This window comes from Eschrichtius robustus, chromosome 12 (assembly GCF_028021215.1).
Source record: "Eschrichtius robustus isolate mEscRob2 chromosome 12, mEscRob2.pri, whole genome shotgun sequence".
NCBI classification, from domain to species: domain Eukaryota; kingdom Metazoa; phylum Chordata; class Mammalia; order Artiodactyla; family Eschrichtiidae; genus Eschrichtius; species Eschrichtius robustus.
Window position 1 is genome coordinate 71238252 of NC_090835.1, and position 23401 is coordinate 71261652.

General features: G+C 46.6%; 1 protein-coding gene across 3 annotated transcripts; it reads right to left on the reverse strand.

Annotated features, from left to right (window-relative positions):
* Window positions 1–236: 236 nt before the first annotated feature.
* Window positions 237–13604, reverse strand: CCDC167 (coiled-coil domain containing 167). Of its 3 annotated transcripts, none has more exons than XM_068557966.1 (4): window positions 13528–13604; window positions 2317–2411; window positions 2065–2117; window positions 237–588 (listed from the first exon to the last, which is right to left on the reverse strand). In XM_068557966.1, the coding sequence occupies exons 1-4, from the start codon at window positions 13567–13569 to the stop codon at window positions 485–487; spliced, it is 294 nt and encodes a 97-aa protein (XP_068414067.1). In that variant the 5' UTR covers window positions 13570–13604; the 3' UTR covers window positions 237–484. The 3 variants fall into 3 exon arrangements, with proteins under 3 accessions (XP_068414067.1, XP_068414068.1, XP_068414069.1); XM_068557967.1 differs by lacking the exon at window positions 13528–13604 and adding an exon at window positions 13300–13479; XM_068557968.1 differs by lacking the exon at window positions 13528–13604 and adding an exon at window positions 7432–7542.
* Between the last annotated feature and the right edge of the window lie 9797 nt (window positions 13605–23401).

The window sequence follows — 23401 nt, forward strand, 5'->3', positions numbered from 1 at the left end:
CAAGCCAGGGTTTGGTGGGGGGTGGCGGACAAGTGGTGCAAGGTCTGCCTCTCAGCCCCAGCAGTGCCCAAGTCCTCAAGATGGCGCCCACCATGGTTTGCCTTAGGAGGCACTTTGCTAACGCCTTATTCCCCACCTAAGCTGGGGGCTTACCTTCAGGCCCCTCTCCTCCCTTGCATCCTGAATGCCACCCCACTGCCCCCAGCTGCCACCAATCATGACATTTACTCAGCACACAGAAGCAGCCAGGGTGGTCTTTATTGCCTTTCCCTTGGGCTAAGCCAACACAAAGTCCTTCTGGAGACTCAAGCCCCACAGCAGGAATGGGAGGTGAGAGGGGCTGGGCCGACAGGAAGCCCTGCTCCGATGTCTGGGTCAGGGAGAAATAGTCCTTGTACCTTGGTCCTCTTGAGGTTTGAAGGGCCTGCTTGGCTGTGACCACGGAGCTGAGGGGAAGCCTGTGCTGACTGGAGAAATCTCAGGCTCACAGGGTCCAGTAGGCGTAGATAAGCGTCAGGAGGAGGAAGATGGCCACAGACAGCAGCATGTTCTTCCGGTTCTCCTGCCGAAGCAACTCCAGCTCCTTCTCTGGGAGGAAAAAGGGTGGTGGACAGGTGGTCTGGGCCCATCTGCTACTCTCATCTGCCTCCGCCTATCCCACCAATGGGCACACACACTGCTGAGCGCAGAGGTGTTCCCTCCCAGCTGCCTCCTTATCCATAAAAATGACTGTCCTCCTCGATCTGCCCAGATTTGGCTACAGATCCTGGCCCAAAAAAGCCCCAACCCCCAATGCTGCTCAACCATTTCTTTCCAAATGCAGTTGAAGATGGAATATGTGACGGAGTCACAAAAAGGCCTCACCCAAAAGCCAAGCTAGGTGGTGGCGTGGCCTCACCAGGTGAGCCCTCTGGCCCGTCACTGGGTGCCCCCGTGGTGCTCCTCCTGCCAGGGTGTCTCATCTGGTCAACTAGAGACTGAGGGCAGCTGGGACCTCCTGGGGCCTGACACTGGAGTAGGGACAGGGCGGGCCCACACCACCAGTGCTTCTAGCCCTGCCCTGCTGGATGCCCAGCTCAGCAGGAACGAGGGATGCTAAGACAAGGTAGTTTGTGCCCACAAGGCAGGCAGGCTGCCTCTAGAGGAAGCCAGCCCTGCTATGCTACAGCCACAGTGTATCCATTCATATGATACACAGGTGGTTAGTATTCTGTGAGGGATGACGTGAGTGGTAAATGCTACAATTCTGTGTGAAAATTGCTAGGTTTGAGAGGGAACTGATGTTCCATCCCTCCCTGTGTGAGGAAGCAGGGAGATACCTGCAAACCAGCTCTGGGCAGGCCAGACGGGACCCGGGTAGGGGTATGTGACAGGCACCGTGCTTACAGTGTGGATTCAACCTGGTTCCTACAGGAGGCTCCCTGCCATATGGACTATTCTAGGGCTGATTCTTGGCCAGGTCTGGCCCCTCAGGGTGAATAGAACAGACAAGCCTGAGGAGCCTCTGCAGACCCATTTCCTCCCAGGCTGCTGGGGGGAGCGCCCAGCAGCCACCCTCTAGCTCCTTGCCCTGTCTGGGCTCTACCTGGCTCTGCGCCCAGCACCCAGAAGGTGGCAGCATTGCTCCACTCACAGTAGCCCTTCACAGCACCCAAGTGGGAGGTTCATCCTCCACCCTGGACCCCAAAGACCCTATTCCCATCGCTCCCATTGCAGGGTTTTCCTGGGAGGGAGTGGAGGTCTGGGAGGAGGGGGCAGGGAGGACAGACCTCCCAAGTCAGGGTGGATGTGAGGATCTCTTTTCCACCTGGCCACAGCCATACCCCTTCATCCCACAGGGGAAGAACAGACCCACAGGACTCTCCATCTCCCTTGGAACAAAGGAACAAACTTGGCTCTTCCAGGATGCTGGGCCTTCAGTTGGTTCCTGCAACCCCCTGGGGGCTGGCTCTCTCCCAAAGAATGCCCTTGACCCCCATCACTTTGTGGGCTCCCTGGGCTGTCTGACCCTTCCTGATCCTGGGACACGAGGGTGGGGCTGGTAATGGCAGGGAGCTTTCTTACCATAGCTGGAGGCTTTGTTCATCAGGCTGCTTTTCTCCTTCTCCAGAGAACTCCTGTGAGGGGGAAGTGGTCAAAATGGCTCAAGCCCTTTTTCTTTTTCCCACCTGAGGGGCAGCTGGCACACCAGAGCAAGGGAGACAAGAGGAACATGGGCCCAGGTCTCTGGTGGCAGGGGGATGGGAGGGGTGGCAGTTGAGGGCTGGGGCCCCGGGACAGATAGGAAGGACTTGGGGAGGTCGGGAGGAGCATTACCTGGCCTCTGAGCTCAGCTCCGCCCCATAGAGCCTGGAGTTCACAGCCTCCAGGTCTCCCCAGCATCGTGACAGCTTCTTCTCCAGCCCATCCATCTGAAAGACACAGCACACCCAGCAGGTAGAGATGGGTGGCAGAGCCTTTCAGTTTTCAAGACAGCTGGGATCCTGGGATCGGGAGGAGGGAGCCTCTAGGAGTCTTTGAACTAGCAACTATGTTTTGCTGTCCTCTACCTCCACGTGGCTAGAAACAGCTTTGAGTGTTGCTCAGGGTCTCCAAGCTGCCCTGACCCACTGGGCCAAGCATGGGTTGGGGCAGATAGGAGCAGCCCCCCCAGTCAGCTGTCTCCCCAGCACAGGCCCCAGTTGGGCCCCACGGCAGGAGCAACCAGAGCCCTGAATGTGGCAGGCACAGGCGGCTCCTAGAATGAAACGGACGATGCAGGAAGCCTCTGCCTTTCCAAAGCATTCCACACGTGATTAGACATCTAGGGGCCAAAAAGCAGAGGCATGTTTTCACGTTGGTACACTTCATCTTAAAGTAACCTAAGCTGTAATAATATACATATTTCCATGAGATTCAATAAAAGTTACTGACAGTACAGCTCAAAAACACTTCTGTTGATTTCTGACTTGGTTCTTGCGCAAAAGCATTGACCATCATCAAGATAGCTGTGACTTATGGGGCAAAGTAGCTAAGCTCCTGAAAGGCTGCATGCCAAAGGTACCAGTTCTCCCATTTGTTTTGATTATAGTTTCAGAGATGTGTTCTTGGGGAAATAATTTGAGTTATGGGGAAATGTTTTATGAAATACTGGACTGGATCATCCAAGGTCCTGGTATCATGCATTTGGCTTTGAAAGTTCATCTGTGTCCATCTGTCTCCAGGTGTTTATCTAATCGGCCACCTCTCTAGGCCCGGGCCTGTTCTTCTTGAACCTCTGCCTGCTGGTGGGAGCCTAGATTTCAGTGGGTGGGAGTTCAGAGGGCCCTGTGTCCCTCATGGCAGCTGACTGAATACTGCTTTGGGTCCAGCTAATGCTTGATTTTCCATATGACTTCACTCATTCTCACCACATCCCTGGGAGGGATAGCAAATATCGATACAAGCTCTATTTCACAAATGGGAGAATGGGTCCTCCAAATGGAATGACTTTTCTGAGGAGTCAGAGTGGAACACTCCTTTCCTTATCGGTCTCAGCCAGTTCTCTGCTCCAATCTTTTCTGGAGTGGCCCCTGGACAGACGGTAATCAATGACTGCAACTACGAATCCCAGCATCCCTGGCCAGTGTTCTGGGGCCAGTGTCAGAGTCGCACTTGAAGACTCTGGGCCTTCTGCCCCTCCCCCTGGCCAGTACCCATCCCAGCCATTCTGGGTCAGCTACTTTCCCTCGTCCCAACGCCCAGCCCAAAGGACACACCATCTACCCCCTTCCCTGCAGCCCCAGCCTGCTGCCAACTCCAGCTCTGGAAGCAGGGCCCGGTGGGGGGGAGCAACTGCAGAGCCTTCAGTTAACTGCTTGGTTAATTGTGTCACTTCTCTGCTAACGGGCACCAAAGGGAGGGCTGTCCTGGGAAACAGGACAGGATGGGGCCTGTGCCTGGGAGGCCAAAGGCCGTGCTGGAACCTGCGCTGTAGGGAAATGAGCACTGGGAAGCCAGACTCAGGGAACAGCAACAGCCTGATGTGAAGGTTAGTGGAGACGGAGCCGGGAGGAGCAGGTGCTTCAGGCCACCATGAAGCCTGCCCTTCGTAGCAGTACCCCCAACACACACAGCCAGCCCCTCAGTACCCTAAGACTTGCTGTTTCCACTTCCCGGTGTAGAAACCACAAACAGAGCACCAAATTCCACGCTGGGTCCCACACAAAGCTTGATTCCTGATGCTCTATCTCCTCCATGAAGCCCTTGGCTGGAGAGGTACTGCCTCCTTCCCCTGGCTGATTAACCAAGCCTTCTCTCGTGAAGCTGAGCACATATTGTGTCATCCAGCTACATGTGTCCAAACCTCATCTTGCCAAAGTCTGGGAGCCCCTAGGGCAGATGATGTAAACCTGCAGCCCAGTGGTCAAGTCTAGCCCAGATCGGCCCATGCCACTTGTGTATGTGACTGCCTGGCCTCTAAGGATGCCTGACTTTGTAGCTCCTGTCCTAGAAGGCCTGGCCCACTGCAGTCCTTGTGTTTGTAGCCATGGAGGAATGAGTAGGGTTGGGTGTGGGTGGGGCCCAGGGGCTGGGCCTCATGTGGCACCGGGAGTCTAAAATCCTCCCCTCATGCCCACAGAAGCTGGAAGAAGCTAGGAGAAGCAGCTGTATGTGCACATAGATTATGTACTTTGTGGATTACCCAGTGCAAGTATTAGTCCTAGGTTAGATTTCTCCCTGTCCCACCTTCGGCCAGCCCCTGGTTTGCACGTCATTCTGGGGAGGAAGTTTGGGGACTTCCATCCCTAAACACCTCTACAAGGCTACCAGGGGCCCAAACGGGATAACTGAGCCAGAGGGAGGCCAAGAACTCACGCTCAGCAAAACCTTTAAATTGAGGTTGGCAAACCACAAGTGGCCAAGCTGGTCTGCTGTCATGCTCTGGGCAGGGCCTGTGGAGCTGGTAGCTAGAAGCCTTTATCTGAACGAGCCCAATCTATCTGCAGTTCCATGAATACCCCACTTTCACTTACCACTTTTTAATGAGCTTAAACAGACTAACACAAATCAAGGTTTTAGGGACTCAAGTTCTAACCTCCCTCTATGAATATTTATGTCCTGCTGCAGCTCTCTCTGATACCCTTCTAAATATCAAGTTCTCCTCCTTTATAACCCAGCTGCTTGATATGGGCTGAGTGACGGGGAGTCTGGGACCGTCAGGAGGCTCTTCAGTAGGCCACAGACCCATCCTCAGAAGGTGACCCCACTGGCAGTTAAACACCCTGCAGCATTTGTTGATGCAGAAGCCAGTTCTCAAGCAGCTATAATAATGAGTGCAAACATTCTAGTGAACTACTGGCCGCAGATAAGGCAGGGAGGGAGGGTCAGGATGCATCTTTTAGTTGTGGCTGGGGTCGGGAGTGGTGGCTACAGAGCAAAGCTAGCCCAGCAAGATGGACCCAGAAATAGGGGAGAGGACCCAGGAAGTGGGCCTTAAAAGAAGCCCCTAGTTGGCTTTTCAGTCAACTCTCAACGACATGCACATAGATAATGCACTTCGCAGATTCCCCCAAACAAATCTATAGTCCTTGATTAGCTTCCTCTCCGCCACTGGGCTGAAGTCAAGAGAGGACAAGATAGCCAGGACCAGGAGAGAAAACACGGGTTAGGACCAGAATAAGGAGACAAATGTCAAGAAGATTCTGGAAGCATAAGGGTCAGAACTGGGCAAGCAGTTGGGAGCCCAAGTGCTCAGAAGCCTGAAATTGTAGTTCCTGAAAAGTGTGGTAATAAGGAGTGTGGGCTGTAATCAGATGCCTCAGCTGGCCGTTCACTTGCCGTGTGTCTAGGTGACTTCCTTAATTTGGTGCCTCAGTTTACTCATGTGTAAAACAAAGATAATAATGTTTCCTATTTCAGAGAACACAAGTCAGAACTGCCTCTGGATGCCCAAAGTCCCCAATAATACCAGTAGCAGCCAACACTTCGGTAGCAGGCATATGTGCCAGGCACTGCTCTAAGCACCTCACATGACTCCCTCACATGTGGGGATGAAGTAACTTGTCCAGGGTCACGCAGCCAGTACCCGGGGGAGCGGGCGGTGGGAGTCGGTGCTGTGAGCTACCAGCACACGTGGGGGAAGCTCAGAGGCACCAGCCCGGAGCCACTCTTAGCTCCTGGCCATAAACTCCGCTCCTTACACCCTGGGCCATGCGGTTTGTGGGCAGCTTCCCGTATGCTCCCCAATGTCTGCACCAACTCAGCAAGGAAGGGACTTTTTACAGTCTCGCTTTTACAGAGGAGCAAACTCCGACACGGAGAATTTAAGCAACCTGCCCCAGGTCGTGTCACTGGGAAGTGGCAGAATTGGGGTCTGAATCTGGGTTTTTCTGCTTCAGAGCTTATGCTCTTTCCACCTCTTCAAGCTCTTTCTCCAAAATCTCTCATGAAAACATTCATGACAAAGAAGGGTTCTGTGGAACAAAATCATTCCACATCCCAATCGAAACCCATCTAAGCTTGTTGATCTGGCTTTAACAGATTCTCTACTCTGAATAATCTTGTATAAGGGCTTTGCTTGCTTTCTGTCCACATAACAGATACTCACTGTGAGGGGAGAACCTGACTGAAATCTGTTTGCTTGGAGACAGTGAGCGTCTCCAAGCCCAGCATCTGTCCTCACATTGAAGCCAATTACGCTCTAACTCTGGGCTTCACGGACATCCCAGGCACCCTCCTCCAAACCGCCTATGCTGCCAAAGCACCCTCCAAAACACACACAAAACAGACCCGGGTTTGAGAAGGAAAAAGGTGGGCTAGTTGGGCCTGATAAACCCTCCTTTCCCCAAAGTCTTTCTTCTCACTTGCTAATAACTCACAGCCCAGAGAGTGGTGTCAGCTGTTTCAGCTCCAGCTCCAGCTCCAGCCCCAGCAGTCTGGGAACCGGATTTCTGGAAATCCACTCATTTTCACATGTCAGGGAAGCCCCAAAACGTTTATTATAATGGGTAGAGAAGCCGGACCGCCTGCCCAGATGGTCTCTGGCAGGAGAGCAGGGGCTTCCCATCTGGGGCCTTGAGGCCACACAGCCAAGTGACACGGGGGTCACGGGCCTTGATTTTCCAGGTGACTATCCTCAAACCCCAAAGGACCGATCACCCTGATACCGCTTAAGGGATGTTCTTCTGTGGAGGAGGCTCTGTGAGGGCAGAAAACAAAAACCTCCGCCATGGCTCCCAAATCATCAGAAGTTTCTCTCCCAGGCTGGGCAGATGAAGACAGTAAACCTTCCCAGTTTTTATTCAATGAACAACTTACAGGAAAAGCAGAGAGCCAAGGGACTTGTCATTTCTCTGGAGAGTCACCTCCCGCCCCAGGTCAGGAACGTGGAGGTCCTCCTGAAGCCCGCGCAAGCTCCGAGGCCTTCTGGCCTCTGAGAGGCTCTGCAAGCGGAGCCACGTCAGTCCTCACCTGAAGCCTTCAGCTGTCCCTGGGCCAGAACGTTGTCTGGGGTTTCCTTTCTCTTCTTTCCCCCAATATATATTTTTTGATAAAGTAGCAAAAGCTTCTTCATCGCTGAAAGGCTCAAAGCACTTTTCAAGACCTGGCATCCACCCCGTGCCTTATGAATTCATTAATTAAGATGCTGGCAAACAGCCACTCCACACATGCTGACATCCAGCCATGTTAGGTAATGAGGTTTTAGTCTCCTGACCCCCATCAGATGGAGTGGAGCCAGACGCAGGCTGCTGAGAGAAATCACCTGCCCAATGGCGACCTGTCGCTTGCGCCTGGCAGCAGGTGAGGCTCATTTAATGGTCAGCCGCCCTTGAACTGTGTCTGCAGGCCTCAAGCCTTTCTCTCAGCCCTGACTGGGCAGCCGCCAGCAAGACAGTGTCCAGCCGCCTGCTCCACTGTGGCCTCCTGATCTCTCACCAATGAACCACTCAACTGGGCCCAGAAGTCAGGGGTGAGAGTTCAAGTGCCTCCTCTAGCCTCTCAAAACCAATTCAGTAAATATTTATTGATAGTCTACTAGGCTGCTTCCATCCCTTGTCTCAGAACATTGGTAGGTTCCTGTCAGCCTTGTAACAGCCTGTTCCAGAACTGAGACTGTCTTCCTCCACACTTAGTGCTCCTCCCTGCCCCCAGGGAGCTCACAGTGCTGGCAGACACTACACAATCACAAGTGTCCACGCTCCTCTCCTCCTGGTGCTCATCCTGCCTTGGCCATTTTCTCCACTCAACCTACCACCTACCCTTCATCGTCACTGATCCTGGCCCCTTTTTCTGATAAGAATTCCAGTGAATTTTAAATGACTCCCATTAACTTTTATTCCCTCTAGCAGATACTATTAGTTGGCCAACACAACATTGATTCCCAACCCCTCCTCCTTTGCCTGCCTCCACCATAGAAGTAAGAAAAGCTCAACAGATGCTTTCCCAGCCTCAATGCAGCCAGAGGTGGTCATGACCCAGTTCTGGCCAATGAGACGTTCCAGAAGTCAGCTGGGAGACGACTGAGAGAGCTTATGCTTTGCTGATAAAAGGGACAAAGATTGTTATAGTTCCTTTTTCTTTCTTCCCTGACTTAAAGTTGAATATGATGACTGGAGCTGTGGCAGCTATCTTGTGACTAAGAGGAAACAGCTAAGAGAATGCAGAAACACCAGCCCTGACATAGCTGAGCCTTTGAACCAATGCCAGTAGCCACCTCCCTCCAAATTTCTTGTGATGGGAAAAAAAAGTATATTCTTGTTTGATTAGGTCACTGAGGTCAGTTTTCTGTAACCTGTAGCTAAAAGCTTTCCAAACTGACAGATTTTTGTACTAGGGACCAGATCCAACCAAGTTATCCCCTTAAAGATGTCAACTAAGACACTGCACATCTGTTAACTAAAGACCAACTGGCTGTTGAAACATTTAAGACACTAAGAATGGTCCAGCTGTGGAGGAAAAAAAGTACAATGACCAAATAACAGCTCATTACTATCAGAAATTAAAAAACAGGTTTTATACCAGCCAAAATCCTATCAGTTTAGACTGAAATGCATCCTTTCCCTCAGCCAGAATCCTCCTATCAGTTTAGACTGAAATACAACCTTTCCCTCCTCCCACACAACTTGAAAATCAGTACCAGAGCTGGTGATTTCTCACCTGAATTATAATTCTCTCTTGTTATTCAGAATAAAACTCATAGCCAGTTTTTCCCAAATCTGAGATCTCACAAGGTGGCAAATGAGTTGGATAAAAAGGCCTTGAAAGGAGCCACAAGTTGGGAAGGCTGGGAGGTGCCTTGGTGTCCTGGGAAGTGACTGCCCAGTACAGCTGGCCCCAGCCAACCCTCAGGGGGAGTGCTCAGTAATTGCTTCATTACAAGTGGAGGCTGTTTGCAGGTGCTGAGATGACTCACTTGTGGGAGTTTTATTGCACTCGTCAGATTAACAAACATTTTTGATTAAATCACCACTTCATTGGCTTTGAGCACACGACTTTTTTTTTTTTTTTTTTTCAAAACAACAGATACACAAGTTTATTCATTGTGGCATTATTTGTAATAGCAAAATATTGTAACAACCTAAATGCCCATCCATAAAATACTGGTTAAATAAACAATGGAGCAATAGTAGCTATGAAAAAAATGAGACAGATCTCTAAAAACTGATAAGGAATCATTTCCAGGATATAATGTTAAGTGAAAAAAAGCAACAAAAAAGAATGTATATAGTATGTTGCCTTCTGTGCAAAAAAGAAGGTGACCTAAGTATATATATGAACATCTATCTATCTATCTATCTATCTATCTATCCATCTACCTATCTACCTATGGTGGGAACAAGGTAGAGGAGATTTGGAGAGAGACTTTGCTGACTATAGCTTTTTATATAGCTTTGACTTGTCAAACATGTCAATGTTGTATATTTTAAAAAACTAAAACAATTAAAAAGTGTGAAAAATCAAGCACTAAAATGAAATACAAATAGAAACAAATGTCTTTAGCAGTATGTGAAATTAAAGACATATCCATACATATCCATATAGACAAAAACTTCAAGTAATTTAAGCACACACTCTAGATTGTATACTTTTGTCAGATATATAAGGACGCTGCAAATTACTTTATAATTTTACTTACTAGGTTAGTTATTGGTAATAGTATTGTAATTCTGAAACTATTTTGAGTGTATGTTGGATAGGACTAATGAGTAAATATTTTGTTGTTTTTGGAAATCTCAGCTGATTTTTACTGAGGGATAAGGAGACACAAAGAAGAGGATAAAGAAAAAGAAACCTATAGTGTTGGATTTCAATTGTACATAATAATATCAACTCATGATTTTAAGATACTTTATATATATATAAATACTTTTTTTTTCAATTGAAGGGGCCTAGAAGAAGTAACATCCCTGTTGTAATTGTATCCAGAATATCTTTTTAATGGGAAATTTATTTCCCATTAAAAGGAACCAGGTCTCCTGGGAGAAATGGAAGATTCCAGGTATGAGGCAAGGAAAGTACAAGTACAAGGTGAGCCTGGAACATCTTATGCCAGAAAGCAACGACGGAGCACACGACTTTTAATAACAGGACAGTATCTACTGCTACTGAGCACCAGCACACATTCAATACTCAGATCCGCAGGGGGCAAAGGAGGAACAATGTGAGGAGATGGCTAGATGCCAAGTTTTTTCTCAGGTGCACAGTGGCAGAGCTCAAATCTTAGAATATACAAGCAAAAGGTAACCTAGACATCAAGATGGCCAACATAAATATCTATATTGGTATTGATAGGTTAAAAAAAAAAGGGGGTGAAGGTGACTGGTATACAGCACTAGGAGAGCATGTACCCCACCAAATTCAAAACACTTTTAAAACCCGTGTCAGCCAAACAAAAGGCATCTATGATCATCTATGATCTTTATGTGGACCACAGTCAGCAAGTCTGTGCCTAAAACCCCTGGTGAAATTCAAGTCCTTCATGTTACAGATGAGGAAACTAAAGTCCAAACAAGGGGCCTGACTTAACCACGACGGAAGGACACGACAGAACTACGAAGCCTACTGATAAGAAAGCACTGTTTGTTGATTATCCACCCTGTGCCGCACGTGCTAGGCACTTTACAAATATTGTCTTATTTAATCCTCAAAACTACACTGTGAGGTAAGATGCAGTCTGCTGAGGAGAATTGGGCTGTCCACTAAAATACTCTTCTTCCACAGCAATGGAGCCGTAGTTGGGCACGTGGCCTTCTAGCTGATGAATGCATTTCCCAGCTACCCCTTGCAGGCCTTGCATCTTAGCTGCATCTTTGGCAATGGAAAGTGGGCACTCTGGGCCCAGAATTCTTAAGACAGTGGGTGTGCTTTCCCCACTCTCTCTTTCCCACCAGTGGATACCTCAATGGAGTGCAACCTAGTTTCATTCATGAGGTGACAACAGGCCCTGGCCCCCAGCAGAGCCGCAGATGGAAGGAATATGGCAGAACCAACACTGTCCTGGTACTCTAGACCAGGGGTTGACAAACAATGGTCTGTGGGCCAAATACGGTCCATGACTTGTTTTTGTAAATAAAGTTTTATTGGAACACTCTCATTAATTTATATACTGCCTATGGCCGCTTTTGTGCTAAGACATCCTATCTGAGTACAGCTGAGTCTCATTATTTGTGGTAGTTATGTTCTATAAGGTTGCCAACAATGAATTAGCAAATACTGAACCAAGTTAGGTTCTGGGGAGCCTCTGGTCACATTTTTATCAGCTGATCAATACAAAACCTTGTTTTGTGTGTGTTTCTGTTTAAAGAGACCTTATTTAATACATATTGTTGATTAATTAACACTGAACTCACATCCAACAGGACTATAACTCATGCCTGAGAAAGATTATCTAACACACATTTTCTCCATAAGGCATGTCACAGCCTTCTTGCACTTTGGAAGACTAAATAGCACTTCAGCACTACACTCGAGGGCTATTTTAAACAGCAAAATCACCAAGAAAAGCACAAAAATGCAGGAAACTTGGCAGTAAATAGACCAGAAAAAGGACACTTGTTTACAGCACACTGAAGAGCTGAAAAATAAGACACAGCATTGCCTTGTTCCACCTTAACCAGACACGTGGGCCTCAGGTGAATCAAATCTTGACGCTTTGAGTCAGCCTGTTAATTACTACAAAAGCGTTTCGAGGACTGATTTGGGGGTTACAAATACATGTTAGCAAGTAGACAAACGCGCAAATACGGAATCTGTGAACAATGAGGATCAACTGTAGTTGCAACATAGACCATATGGTCCACAAGGCCTGAAATATTTACTATCTGATCCTTTATAGACAACATCTGCCGACCCCTGCTCTAACCTGTTAAAAAAAACACCAACTTTCTTGTTCTTGAAGCCACTGAATTTTGGGGTTTCCCTGTTATAGCAGCTTATCATGTTCTCATACAGGCTATAAAGTCTAGGCTAGTCCCATTTCAGAGTGCCATCTCATTTTAGCACCTATAGTCTCTCTTACAAGGAGATTCACATTTCCATCGTTTTTTTCCCTACCAAGTTGGCCAATATTTCTCAAGAGGTGATACTAAAACCTCCTGCATAAACACTGCTGTAGCTTGTTAAAAATACAGATTCTTTGTTAAAAATACACACCCAAGTCCTACTGAATTACTCAGGGTGGGGGAGAATTCAACTCTCCATTTTTAAGACAGATGATTCTTAATGCGTTCTTAAGATTGAGAACCACTGAACTGGTAGTAAGCTCAATAAGACCATTACCCAGTATCTTTCTTGCAACCCCAGGGAGGGTGATCTAAGGGAACAGTAACACAGGAGAATCAAGATGCACCAGAAGGCAAATCACCTGTGTTTGATTCTCGGCGCCTCAACGGTTGGGCTCTACTTGAAACCTCAGGTTCCCCATCTGTAAAAATCTCACAGGCTTGTAGTGAGCGCAAATAAAGTAACAAATGGCAGCTACTCAATATGCATCAATTTTCTTTCCCTTCCATATGCAGTCAATTATGTGTAAGCTCTTTGCGAACATCACCATTCCAGAATTCTCTACAAATTCCCACAGGTTCCCAAAGTAATTTTCAAGCTTCATGCTTTAGTACCCCGGAGGAAAAATTCCCCATCTCAAGGGACAGTTAAGCCACCAGTAATACATTAAACAGTATGGGGTCCCTCACTTCTGGGGGTGCCCTCATCTACAGGTCTCTAACCCTTTGGGATCCCCTCACCTGAGAGTACCCAACCCTTTTGGGTCCCCTTCACTTAAACGTCTCCCCTCAGGGCCTCAAGATTTCGGTGTCACGCCCTCTTTGGTGCTCCCCTTACCTGCCTGTCTCTTCCTCTCTGGAGGTCCCCTGGCCTTCTGTTCCCAGCTCTCGTGGCCCCTCGGGCTCTCCAACCTTCGGTTCCCCCAGCGGGCCGTGTCCCAAACCCACGTCGCTCTCACTTCCTCCCCTCACTCCCTCCTCCAACCTGCAGCCCGGCCGACCCACTACCCCGCCGCGGGGAGAAGGCAGTTCACGACGTGGCCCACCCCCCATTTCTCCGCCTCACCTCTAGAGCGACGCCCACATTCTCCCGCTTCTTTTTGGTCATGTTACTTGCCGGGTTCCCGGAGTCATTATTGGACTCGCCCACCGGCGGCGCCACGCATGCGCAAACACCTGTGATTCTCCCTCATTGGCCGCCGCGGTGGCGGGAGGTGGGACTAATGGCGGTGTCCATCTAATTGAGGGGCGTGGCCAGCTTGGCGCGGCCATGTTTATGAGGGGCAACCGCTTTTTGAGGCTTCAGCCTAGCGGGTGGTGGGAAGAGGATAACTAGATTGGCCCGGGAGGAACGATGGCCCACCCAGGGGTGGAGCTGGCCCTTTCCTTACTAATTCAAAGGCACTTTACAGCAAAGAGAGGCTGTTTCTTCACCCCATCTTCTTCTGTACCCTTCTTCCTTTTTGTGACCATCCTGCCCAGTTTGACGCCAGCTCCCATCCCTTCAAGTCTGTCAAGTTCTTTCCGACCTTCAAGGGCCATCCTGAAGCACTGAACCTCCATGAAGCCCCATCTTGAGCCTCTTGGCCCTTTGGGAGCTGATCATGACCTTCTGTTGTTATTCCTCCATTTTGTCTGTTCTTACTTATTTTTCTTGTTTCCTTGTAACAGAAACAGCCTACAAACGTCACAGAAAACTTTTAAGTGAAAAGCAACATCCTTTATCCTACTGTTCTTAATACAGTTCCCATATTTGTTTCTGTATATTCCGACCCAGGCTTGGTCTCAGACATTGTATTTTATACTGTTGTAATCCTACTGTACAGCATGCTGTAGTCCTTTGCAATGGTTTGACTGTGATCCAATGATTAAAAAATACAATTTTGTATCATGACCCAGTTACCCATATAACTGAAACCAAATTTTCCTCATAAACACCTTTACCACCTTTGATGCACTCAAATATTTTCTAATCTAGTCTATTTCATTAAAAAAAAAAACTTGGTGGCAGGAGACCTATTAATTTTATTTCATGACTCATTAATGGATATTGAACTGCAATTTGGAATAAACATGTTCCCATGTTTTGAAATCATTTGCGAAGGCTGTATATGCCACCAAGTGAATACATCCCATTCTTGTATTGGACATTATTTTATTGGACGTTACCTCCAAATAATGCTAAAGCAAACATCTTTGTGTACATAGCTCTGTCCTTCTGAATTATTATTCTTTTTGCCTTTTATACTGTCATTTATTATGGATACACTGTTAGTCCATAGATGTAATCTCTTTGCCTATTATGTATCACACACATAAATATTAGCATATAAATAATATATTCTTCATTTTGAGATTTTTTTCAGTACAGTTTCTATATTTTTTACCTGTTGGTTAACCCCTTACCTTCTTCCATCCTCACCCATTCACGCAATACTACACATCAGCTCCCTACCCCTATTTCAGCCAGATAACCATCTGAATTATTTCTTTAAGATAAATTCGCACAAGTGGAATTATGGGGTCAAAGACTATGAGACGGGAATCGAAGCTCCTTATTTTCTGACCAGTTATCTCTCTGTTGGAGTCTGTGTTTCTGTGTGTGAATAATAACCCTGATGCAGTGTTTGGGTGGAAAAAAAATGTTTTCAGACCTGTTTTCTCTTCTTGATAGAGTCATTGAATGATGGAGCAGGAGGGGACCTGAGATACCATCTCGCCTGGCCGCCTGACTGAGGCCACAGAAGGAAAGTGTAGTAAATTCTGTCCGAACAGGAAGCAGGCTGCTGAGAAGTTGTTTAGTGCAGTTCTTAGCTTAACACCCAGCCCAAGAAAAAACTTACTCAAGAACATTGTCCATCAACTGTCAATCAACAGCATTTATTGTCAGAACACTCTTCATAGCATTGGTTCTAATCCAGAAAAACCAGAGTCTGTGCTTCCCAATTGTCACAGGCACAGGCCCAGGGAAGGTGAGAAGAGGAGGAAAAACACTATGTTCTTTTAAAAGGGGTTCCTTCTGCATTTGTTTGGCACCAAGAAAAAGCCACGTAGATCTGGGTACGTCTCATGTCAGTCCCTTGTCTCTCTTCCCCATTCCCTGTGAAATGATGTGTGAGCTGTCATCCTTCTCCCCAAAGAGCCTTGGATTCTCCAAGCCAAACCTTGTCCCACGGTTCTGCTAATGGGACGAAATACTTGAAGTGGGGCTGGAATGAGAGCCTACGTGGGTTGGAGTGAGGCCGACCCGGATTCCAGTCCCAGCTCTGCCACTTAGCAGTGGTGTGATTTGGGGCAAGATACTTAAACTTGCTGAGCCTTGGTTTCCATGACTAAAACAAGCTCATTGCGTCAGACTTATAGGGTCATTGTGAGAATTACTAAGTGGTTGGTACTGTGGCTTGTGAGTGACCAGGAGAGACTCAGCAGAACTGATGCACCTGCTGCCAGCTTTTCATTACAGGGTTTCGCTTAGCAGTTGTTGCCATTCATATTTTTTGTTATTGTTTTGATATCAGTTTCTATCAGCTTTGACATTATTGTAAACGATCTGTCGTTAGGAGTTTGGGGCAAATACTTGGGTTGTTTCCTGCTATCAAGGATGCGTAGTTTACTGCAAAAGGCAGCCACTAACATACACAAGTGTCTCTCCGCAAAGAGGAGATGCCCTCTTCACCTCTCTACTCATCCTTCCTGCTGAGACCATCGATTTTGGGTTTCACGTGCCCAGACACTGCAGATGGTGGTGATCCCGATGGTGTTGGGGAGGCTGAAAGAGCCCTAGGTAACCCACCGCATTACTTTCATCCCCTGATACATAAAAGACCAGCTTTGATTCCCATGGGGGCTGTTTGCTGAGCCTAACGCAGCTTGGCCTGGCTTCGTGCTGTAAATTCTGCCCACACGCAGATGGGTTACGGTGAGCCAGCTGTCTGTCTGTCTGTCTTTTTTCTCCAGTGAACTGTGGTCCTGAACTGTTTATCTGGGAGTTTTAGAGCTAGGTTTTTAAGGAAAATCGAGCACTGAACTGGCAGACAGGAGAAATGGGTTAATTCCTGGCTAGGCCAGGTTCTCACTGCATGACCTTGGTCAGGTCAAGCCTCCTCTTTGGCTCTCAATTTCCTTGTCTGTGAAATGGGCACAGTGGGAAAACTAGACAGCTTAAATACCCTAGGATTCTATTTTTAATGGCCTTGTTATTTGTAAAGTGCCCAGATGTCAGGCACCCTCATTGGCTGTAAGGTACACATATAAAATAAGAACAAATCATTACCCTCGAGATATCTTCAGTCTAGTTAGAGAGACAGACTGACAACATGAAATAGTGAATGCCAGACAACATATAATTAAAACCCAGCTGTCTGGTACTTACTGTTGATGCATTAGGAGCTCAGGGGAAAAAAAGAATGCTGTGAGTATTGGGGGTGGCTTTGTGGAGGCTATGGGTCCTGGAGGATAGACGAGATTGGGTCAGGTGAAGATGGGGAGAGGACACTCCAGAGGGGAACCCAGGGGCTTCTTGTGCCTACAGGAGGCGCCCTTTTCAACTTTGCACGAAAACACTGTATAGGCTAGCCACAGCCCTGGCTTATTTGTCATGGAGACCCTTAGGTCAATTTTTCCATCCCTTGTCCCATCTTGGGCTTGCCTGACCCATGGGTCCCAGACCTGGACCCCTACCACTTCCCCGAGGGCACCTTCTCAGAGCAGGAGTAGGGGAGAATGGAATCATTCACTGTCAGAAGCATTTCAGGCAGGAAATGAAGAATTTCGTAGGTGGTTAAAAATACAGTGGATGCTGATTTAAGTTTGAATTTTGTTCCAGGACAGCAGATTATAGCCCAGGTTCTGAGGCAAAGGCAGCCGTGTCTTTATGGCCTGCTTGGATCAGTTTTATGTCTTAGTGGTTTTTATATGTTTCAGCTAAGCCAAGATGCTCGAACTTTTTGTCCCATACTTCACTGGGGAACTCATGTACCACTCCTGCACCCAACCTCATTTTCCCATAAATAGAAGAAACAGCAAAATAGATGAAAATAATGTTTTTGCTTCCTACTTAGTTGGTATCCAGTAATTTAAGCTAAATTAAATCAAATCATAAATAGATGATGAACCCACATGACACCCTGAAGTAGATGTCAGGGAACATCGTGAAAATAAAAGGACAGAAATCTAAATATTGTTGAATATGCAGATCACTCCATCCCATAATATTTTCTTGATAAGAAGAAATTTCTATCAGATATTAGCACCAAGAAAAGCTGTGTGGCTCTTCCTGGTATGCTAACAGGTTTTTACCTCATGGCTACTCTACCTTTTGTAACTGATCATGCTTCGCACTTTTTTTGCTCATGACGAAGCTCAGATCTGAACCTGTTCAAAGATTTTGAGCAGAGGTTTCCACGTACTAGCATTCTCCCTGGCTTTATTTTCTTTTTCTACCCTTGTTTTCACTTTGCTCTATCACTTTATCTATTTTTATCCCACTGTATATTGTGTGCATTTTGATAAACTACCTCAAATCCTTTTTTAGAACACAAAGGAGCATAAATAAATCAATAAATACATCCTGTGTTTGTAAATATGGCACTTTGTTCTTTCTAAGGCAAATTTTCACATCCATTAGCTCTGTGGGTCCTCACATAGCTGTAAGGAAAGTTGGGCAGGCTCAGTCACCCTCATTTTGCAGACAAGGAAGCTGAGGTACATCCATGAATAAAATGGTTTGCAGAAGAGGACAAACCCACTCTTCCATCTGTATAGAAGATCACCGGAACCCCTCTGAAGAAGGAGACAGGAATATGAAACAGCCCATTAGGTGACCTTTTTCTAGACATGCAGATGGAGAAGGAGGAAAGGTTGGAGGTCACCACTGGAGAGGACACAAATTGGGGTGACCATTGGCTTCAGAGATTCCTCCAGAGTCCATATCTGTGTTGCCATGTCTACTGCCCCCTGCCTTTTGATAACAAACCCACTCCCACCTGTCACATGGGTGGCATATAACTCAAGCAGGGTAGCCAGTCATAGAACCACATGCTCCTGGCCATAGTGATTCGTTCAGACAGGAGAACACATGACCCAAGCTGGGCCAATAGGAGTTCTTCACTGAGATTTTTAATCTCTAGCTGGGAAATGAAACCTCATCTCAGCTCTGGTTGCAGAGCTGTTGAGATGTGATCCTGGAACTGCTGATAGCTGTGCTCCCTTCCATGAAAAGAGGCTTCTGAGGAGTACAAGGGGAGGCCGGCAGCATGAATAAAGCAGCAGCTGTGAGAGGTGGTGAGAGAGAGTGCCTTGTGGATGTTTGGAGCTGAGGTTCCAGGTGCCTTACCCTTGCCCCTCCCAGGATGGAGGCCAATACATCCCCCTTTTTGAGTAAGCTAGTTTGAGCTGGGTTTCTCTCACTTACAGCCTAGAGATTTCTGAATTCATATAGTTTGTAGACTGAGTTTGTTTTTGTTTCTGAGGGAACCCTGAAGTTCTGCTTTTCTGGAATCCAAATTTTGGTCTCCTGTGTCCACACAACTGGACACTCAATGTTTAAATCTCAGTGTTTAGCTTATGCAAGGGAGCTTAGGCCCTGGGAAGTAATAATAATAATTACCAGCCCATTGTCATGCATCTGTCACTGGAACATAAACGAAGGCAGTAGAGCTTTAGTGGTTCAGAATGTGGCAGCTGGCTCTGCCGCTCATCAACTGTGTGACCCTAGGCAAGTTACTTAACCTCTGAGTCTCAGATCCCTCATCTGTAAAATGGGGATAAAATAGTAGGCACCTCATAAAATTCTTGTGAAGATTATATTAAAATAATGCATTTCAGCACATAATGCTGTGCCTCCTACCTCATTAGTACACCATAAATGTAGCTCAAGTATTTTGGATAATTTTACACATACTATCCCTTGAGAACTTCTATGAATGAAGCAGAACAAATATTCTCATATCCGTTTGGCCGATGAAGACTCTGATGTTCAGAGGGGTTAAGTGACCCATGCAGGCCACATAATAAGTGGAAAAGTCTGGATTCTTGATACTGGAGTCAAATCCAGGGTTCTCTCCTTTGGACCATGTTACCAAGTGGTGCTGTGCTGGCTATTGTCAGGAAGCCAGTTTAACAGCTTATAAAGGGCACTATCCCTCCAGGCACAGAGTCCATTAGCGAAGCCAAGTTCTGTCCGGGAGGCTGCTTGCTGAGGACAGAGGATTGGCACTGGAAAGATGCCCACAGAAAAGACTGTTTAAGTTGGCTTCCCTGGTCACCTCCAGCAAGTGTCTATCTATATTCTTCTTCCTCTTCTTCCTCCCCGTCAGCTCCCAGCACCCACACATCTCACATATAAGAATTCTAGAAGACAGACTACCAGAATCAGAAAGTAATATAGAGATTGCTCGAGTCCATCCGTTCATTCAGCAAACATTTGTTAAACTTCTACTATGTGTCATGCATAGTAGATGTTATGGTGAACAAGACACAGATCAAATCTCTCATTTTACAACTGAGAAAAACCAAGTCCTAGGAAGGAAGATGGTTTCCCTAAGGTCTACAGTGAGTTAGTAACTTTGTTAGACACCTAGATGTATCTGCCTAGCTCACAGCAGCACCCCCTTTTCTGAGGTTTACGTGATCTCACCTTCCTTGTCATAGCTGATTGGACCAGGGGGAAAAAAAAACACCTGACTGAAGCTAAGCCAACCAGATTTCATCTCCCAGGAATTTGACCCTGGTATGAGATGCTGATTTCAGCCCAGAGAGAAAGGAACAGAATGAATGCATTGTCCTATCAATAGTCTATCTATCTCCCCTTGGGTGTTCTACTAGTACCACCCATCCCTTATATCTTTCCTCTTCATTTTGGGAGTTTTGAATGTTTTTTTTTTCTTCTTACAACAACAAAAAAATAAACTAAACTAAGACTGTGTTCAAACTTTGATTAAAACCTAAGTCTCCTGGCTCCCAGACCTGTGTTCTTTCCATCACGCCAACTGGCAGCAGAGATGCCTTCCCTAGGATCTCTCAGAACTCTGGCCATGCCATCCAAAGGGGTTCTCAGCGTTCAGAGAAGGGGTGTCTGGGAGATGCCACGTCCCTTGATCTCTAGAGCAATTGCTTTGGGTGTGTGTGTGATGGTTTCCAGAACAGCAGGAGAGGATGGTGATTAAAAGTTCAGGCCCTGAAGCCAGACTGCCAGAGTTCAAGTCAATCCAGGTCCTCTGCTCATTAGCTGTGTACCTTGGGCAAGTTGATTTTCTCAGTTTCCTCCTCTGATATTTACCCCCATGGGGTTGTGGTAAGGCTCCATATATGTATGGAGTGCTTGGAATAGTGTACAACAAATGCTAGCTATTTACTATGCAAGCAGCCTGCTTTTTTAGATTGCATTTGCTTACAAAACATTCCCAGACCCTTAGGGTTTAGCTTTCACTCACTTCTCTAGCCACTGCTAGTCCCCTGAGATCCACCTTGGTCTGATCACACTTTTAGCATAAAAACAAGTAGCATTCAAAGCCCAAGTCAGATACGCACATGAAAAGCAATCAGTCTCTGACCTTTTACACACATTGATGTGTGTGTTGTACCTGTGATGAGTTAGTTGTCTCAGCTCGTACACTCCCCTAGGACAAGAGCTGACCAGCCTGATTAAAGTTTCTCATCAAACCTTCATTCAACAATTATTTATTAAGTGCCTACTATGTTCTGAGCTCTATACTGGGGCTGGGGGACAGGGGCTGTCTGTGTGGTGACAGACTAAAAGATAAATACAATACCATGTTCTCAGCACTGTGAGAGAGGCAAGCATAAGGAGCTATAAATGAGTTGAGAATGTGGGCCTTGCTCAGACTGGGGAGTGAAGGAAGGAGGCTCAGAGAAAAGGAAAGATGAGTAAGAGTTAAGCAATGCAATTTCACACTCATCAACTCTGCAGACATCTGACAAAACCAAGTGTTGACAGGATGCGGAGCCATGGAAACTCTGATACATTGCTGGTGGAGTGTAAATTGATACAAAACTTTGGAAAACAAATCAGCATTAACTAGAAAAGTTAAAGATGCACTGGTGCACCAGTTGACATACTACAATCATGTATATTGTTGCAATAGCAAAGAATTGGAAACAACTTAAATGTCTGTGGTATTAGTCAGCTACTGCTGCAATAATACTGTGTAACAAATAATCCTAAAAATATCTCAGTGATTTACAACAACAAACATTTACTTCTTGCTCACAGGATTTCAGGTGGGGTGATTCTGCTTAGGTTTGCATCTGCTCCACGTATCTGTCATTTGGAGACTCAGGCTGAAGGGATAACAGTTTGCTGGGAGCATGCTCTTCTCATGGCAAATGGCAGGAGGCCAAACTAAACCATTTATAACCTCTACATGCATCACATTCTCTAGCATTCTGTTGGTTAAATTCCGTTGGGTCAAAGTTAATGGAGCAGGGATATGTTCTCCATCCACTCTACATGGCAAAGGATGTAAATGTGTAGTTCTATATAGTCGTGGAGTAAAGCGTTGGGAACAATAATTCAATCAACTATATCCATCAATAGAAAAATTGGTCAATAAATTGTAGTGTAGTCATACAATGAAAAATTATACAGCAATGATGGTCTAAAGCAGGGATAAGCAAACTATGCCCAATCCAGCTTGCTGCTGGATTTTTTTTTTTTTTTTTTTGTAATTACAGTTTTTGCAATTACACTTGTATTGGAACACAGTCACGCTCACTCATTTACATGTTGTCTATGGCTGTTTTCACATTATAGTGGCAGAGTTGAGTAGTCGCAACAGACTGTTGAGCCTGCAAAGTTTAAAATATTTATTACCTGTCTCTTCCAGAAAAGTTTGCCGACCTCTGATCTAGAGCTACGCACATCAACATGGATGAATCTCACAAACATAATGTTGTTTGAAAAAACAATTTGCAGAGGAACATAAACCATATGATACCATTTCCCTAAAGTTTCAAAACATGCAAAATATTCAAAACAATACTATATATTGCTTAACTACTTAAACATATGCTGTATAAATAGTAAACATCAAAAGCAGGCTAGGCACTTCCCTGGCAGTCCAGTGGTTAAGATTCTATGCTTCCACTGCAGGGGGCGAGGGTTTGATCCCTGGTCTGGAAACTAAGATCCCTCATGCTGCTAGAAGGCTAGTGATTATCTCAATAACTGGGGAGATGGATGTGACTGGGGACAGGTGCTCAGGGGGTTTCTACTGTGTTGGTAATGTTTTATCTCTCAAGCTGAGTGATGTTGGTCATATAAGGGTATTAATTTTATTATTACTTATACCTTTTATGTAAGTTTTGCATATTTCATAAAAGAAAAAAAAAAGAGTTAGGGGAGCACAGAAGATGGGTGAAGGGTGTTCTAGGCCCAGGACCCAGGATGCAATGATGGAGGCATGAGGAAGACTAGAATGACTGAAGCATGAAGTGCATGGGGAGAGGAGGCTGGGAAGATGGGGTGGGGAGGTGGGCTTTGGACCGTTCTAAGGAGTTTGATTCCTTACTGAGGCAGAGAGGAGTTCCTGGGCAGTTCTGAGCGTCAGTGGCACTGTAATCAGATTTGTGTTTTAGAAGCGTCAGCTGGTTGCAGTATGGAGGATGGTGGGGAGCAGGGCTGCCACGTATCTTGCCCCCCAGGTGTCTTGCTTGCCTCAGTTTACTCCCAGCCCTGGTCTGGAAGGGGGTGAAACTGGAGGCAGGGACCAGGTTAAGAGGCTGTGGCAGTGGTCCAGGGCCTGAGCCAGAGCAGTCACAGTAGGGATGGGAAGGAGCTTGAAGAGTTATGAAGGAGGTGATTGAAGAGGGAATGTGGAAAGTAAGTGAGGGAGAGAGTCTAGGAAGCCACCCACCTTTCTGCCTCAGACAAATGGATGGTGTTGCCATTTGCTGGGACAGGAAATCCAGGCAGAGTGGCA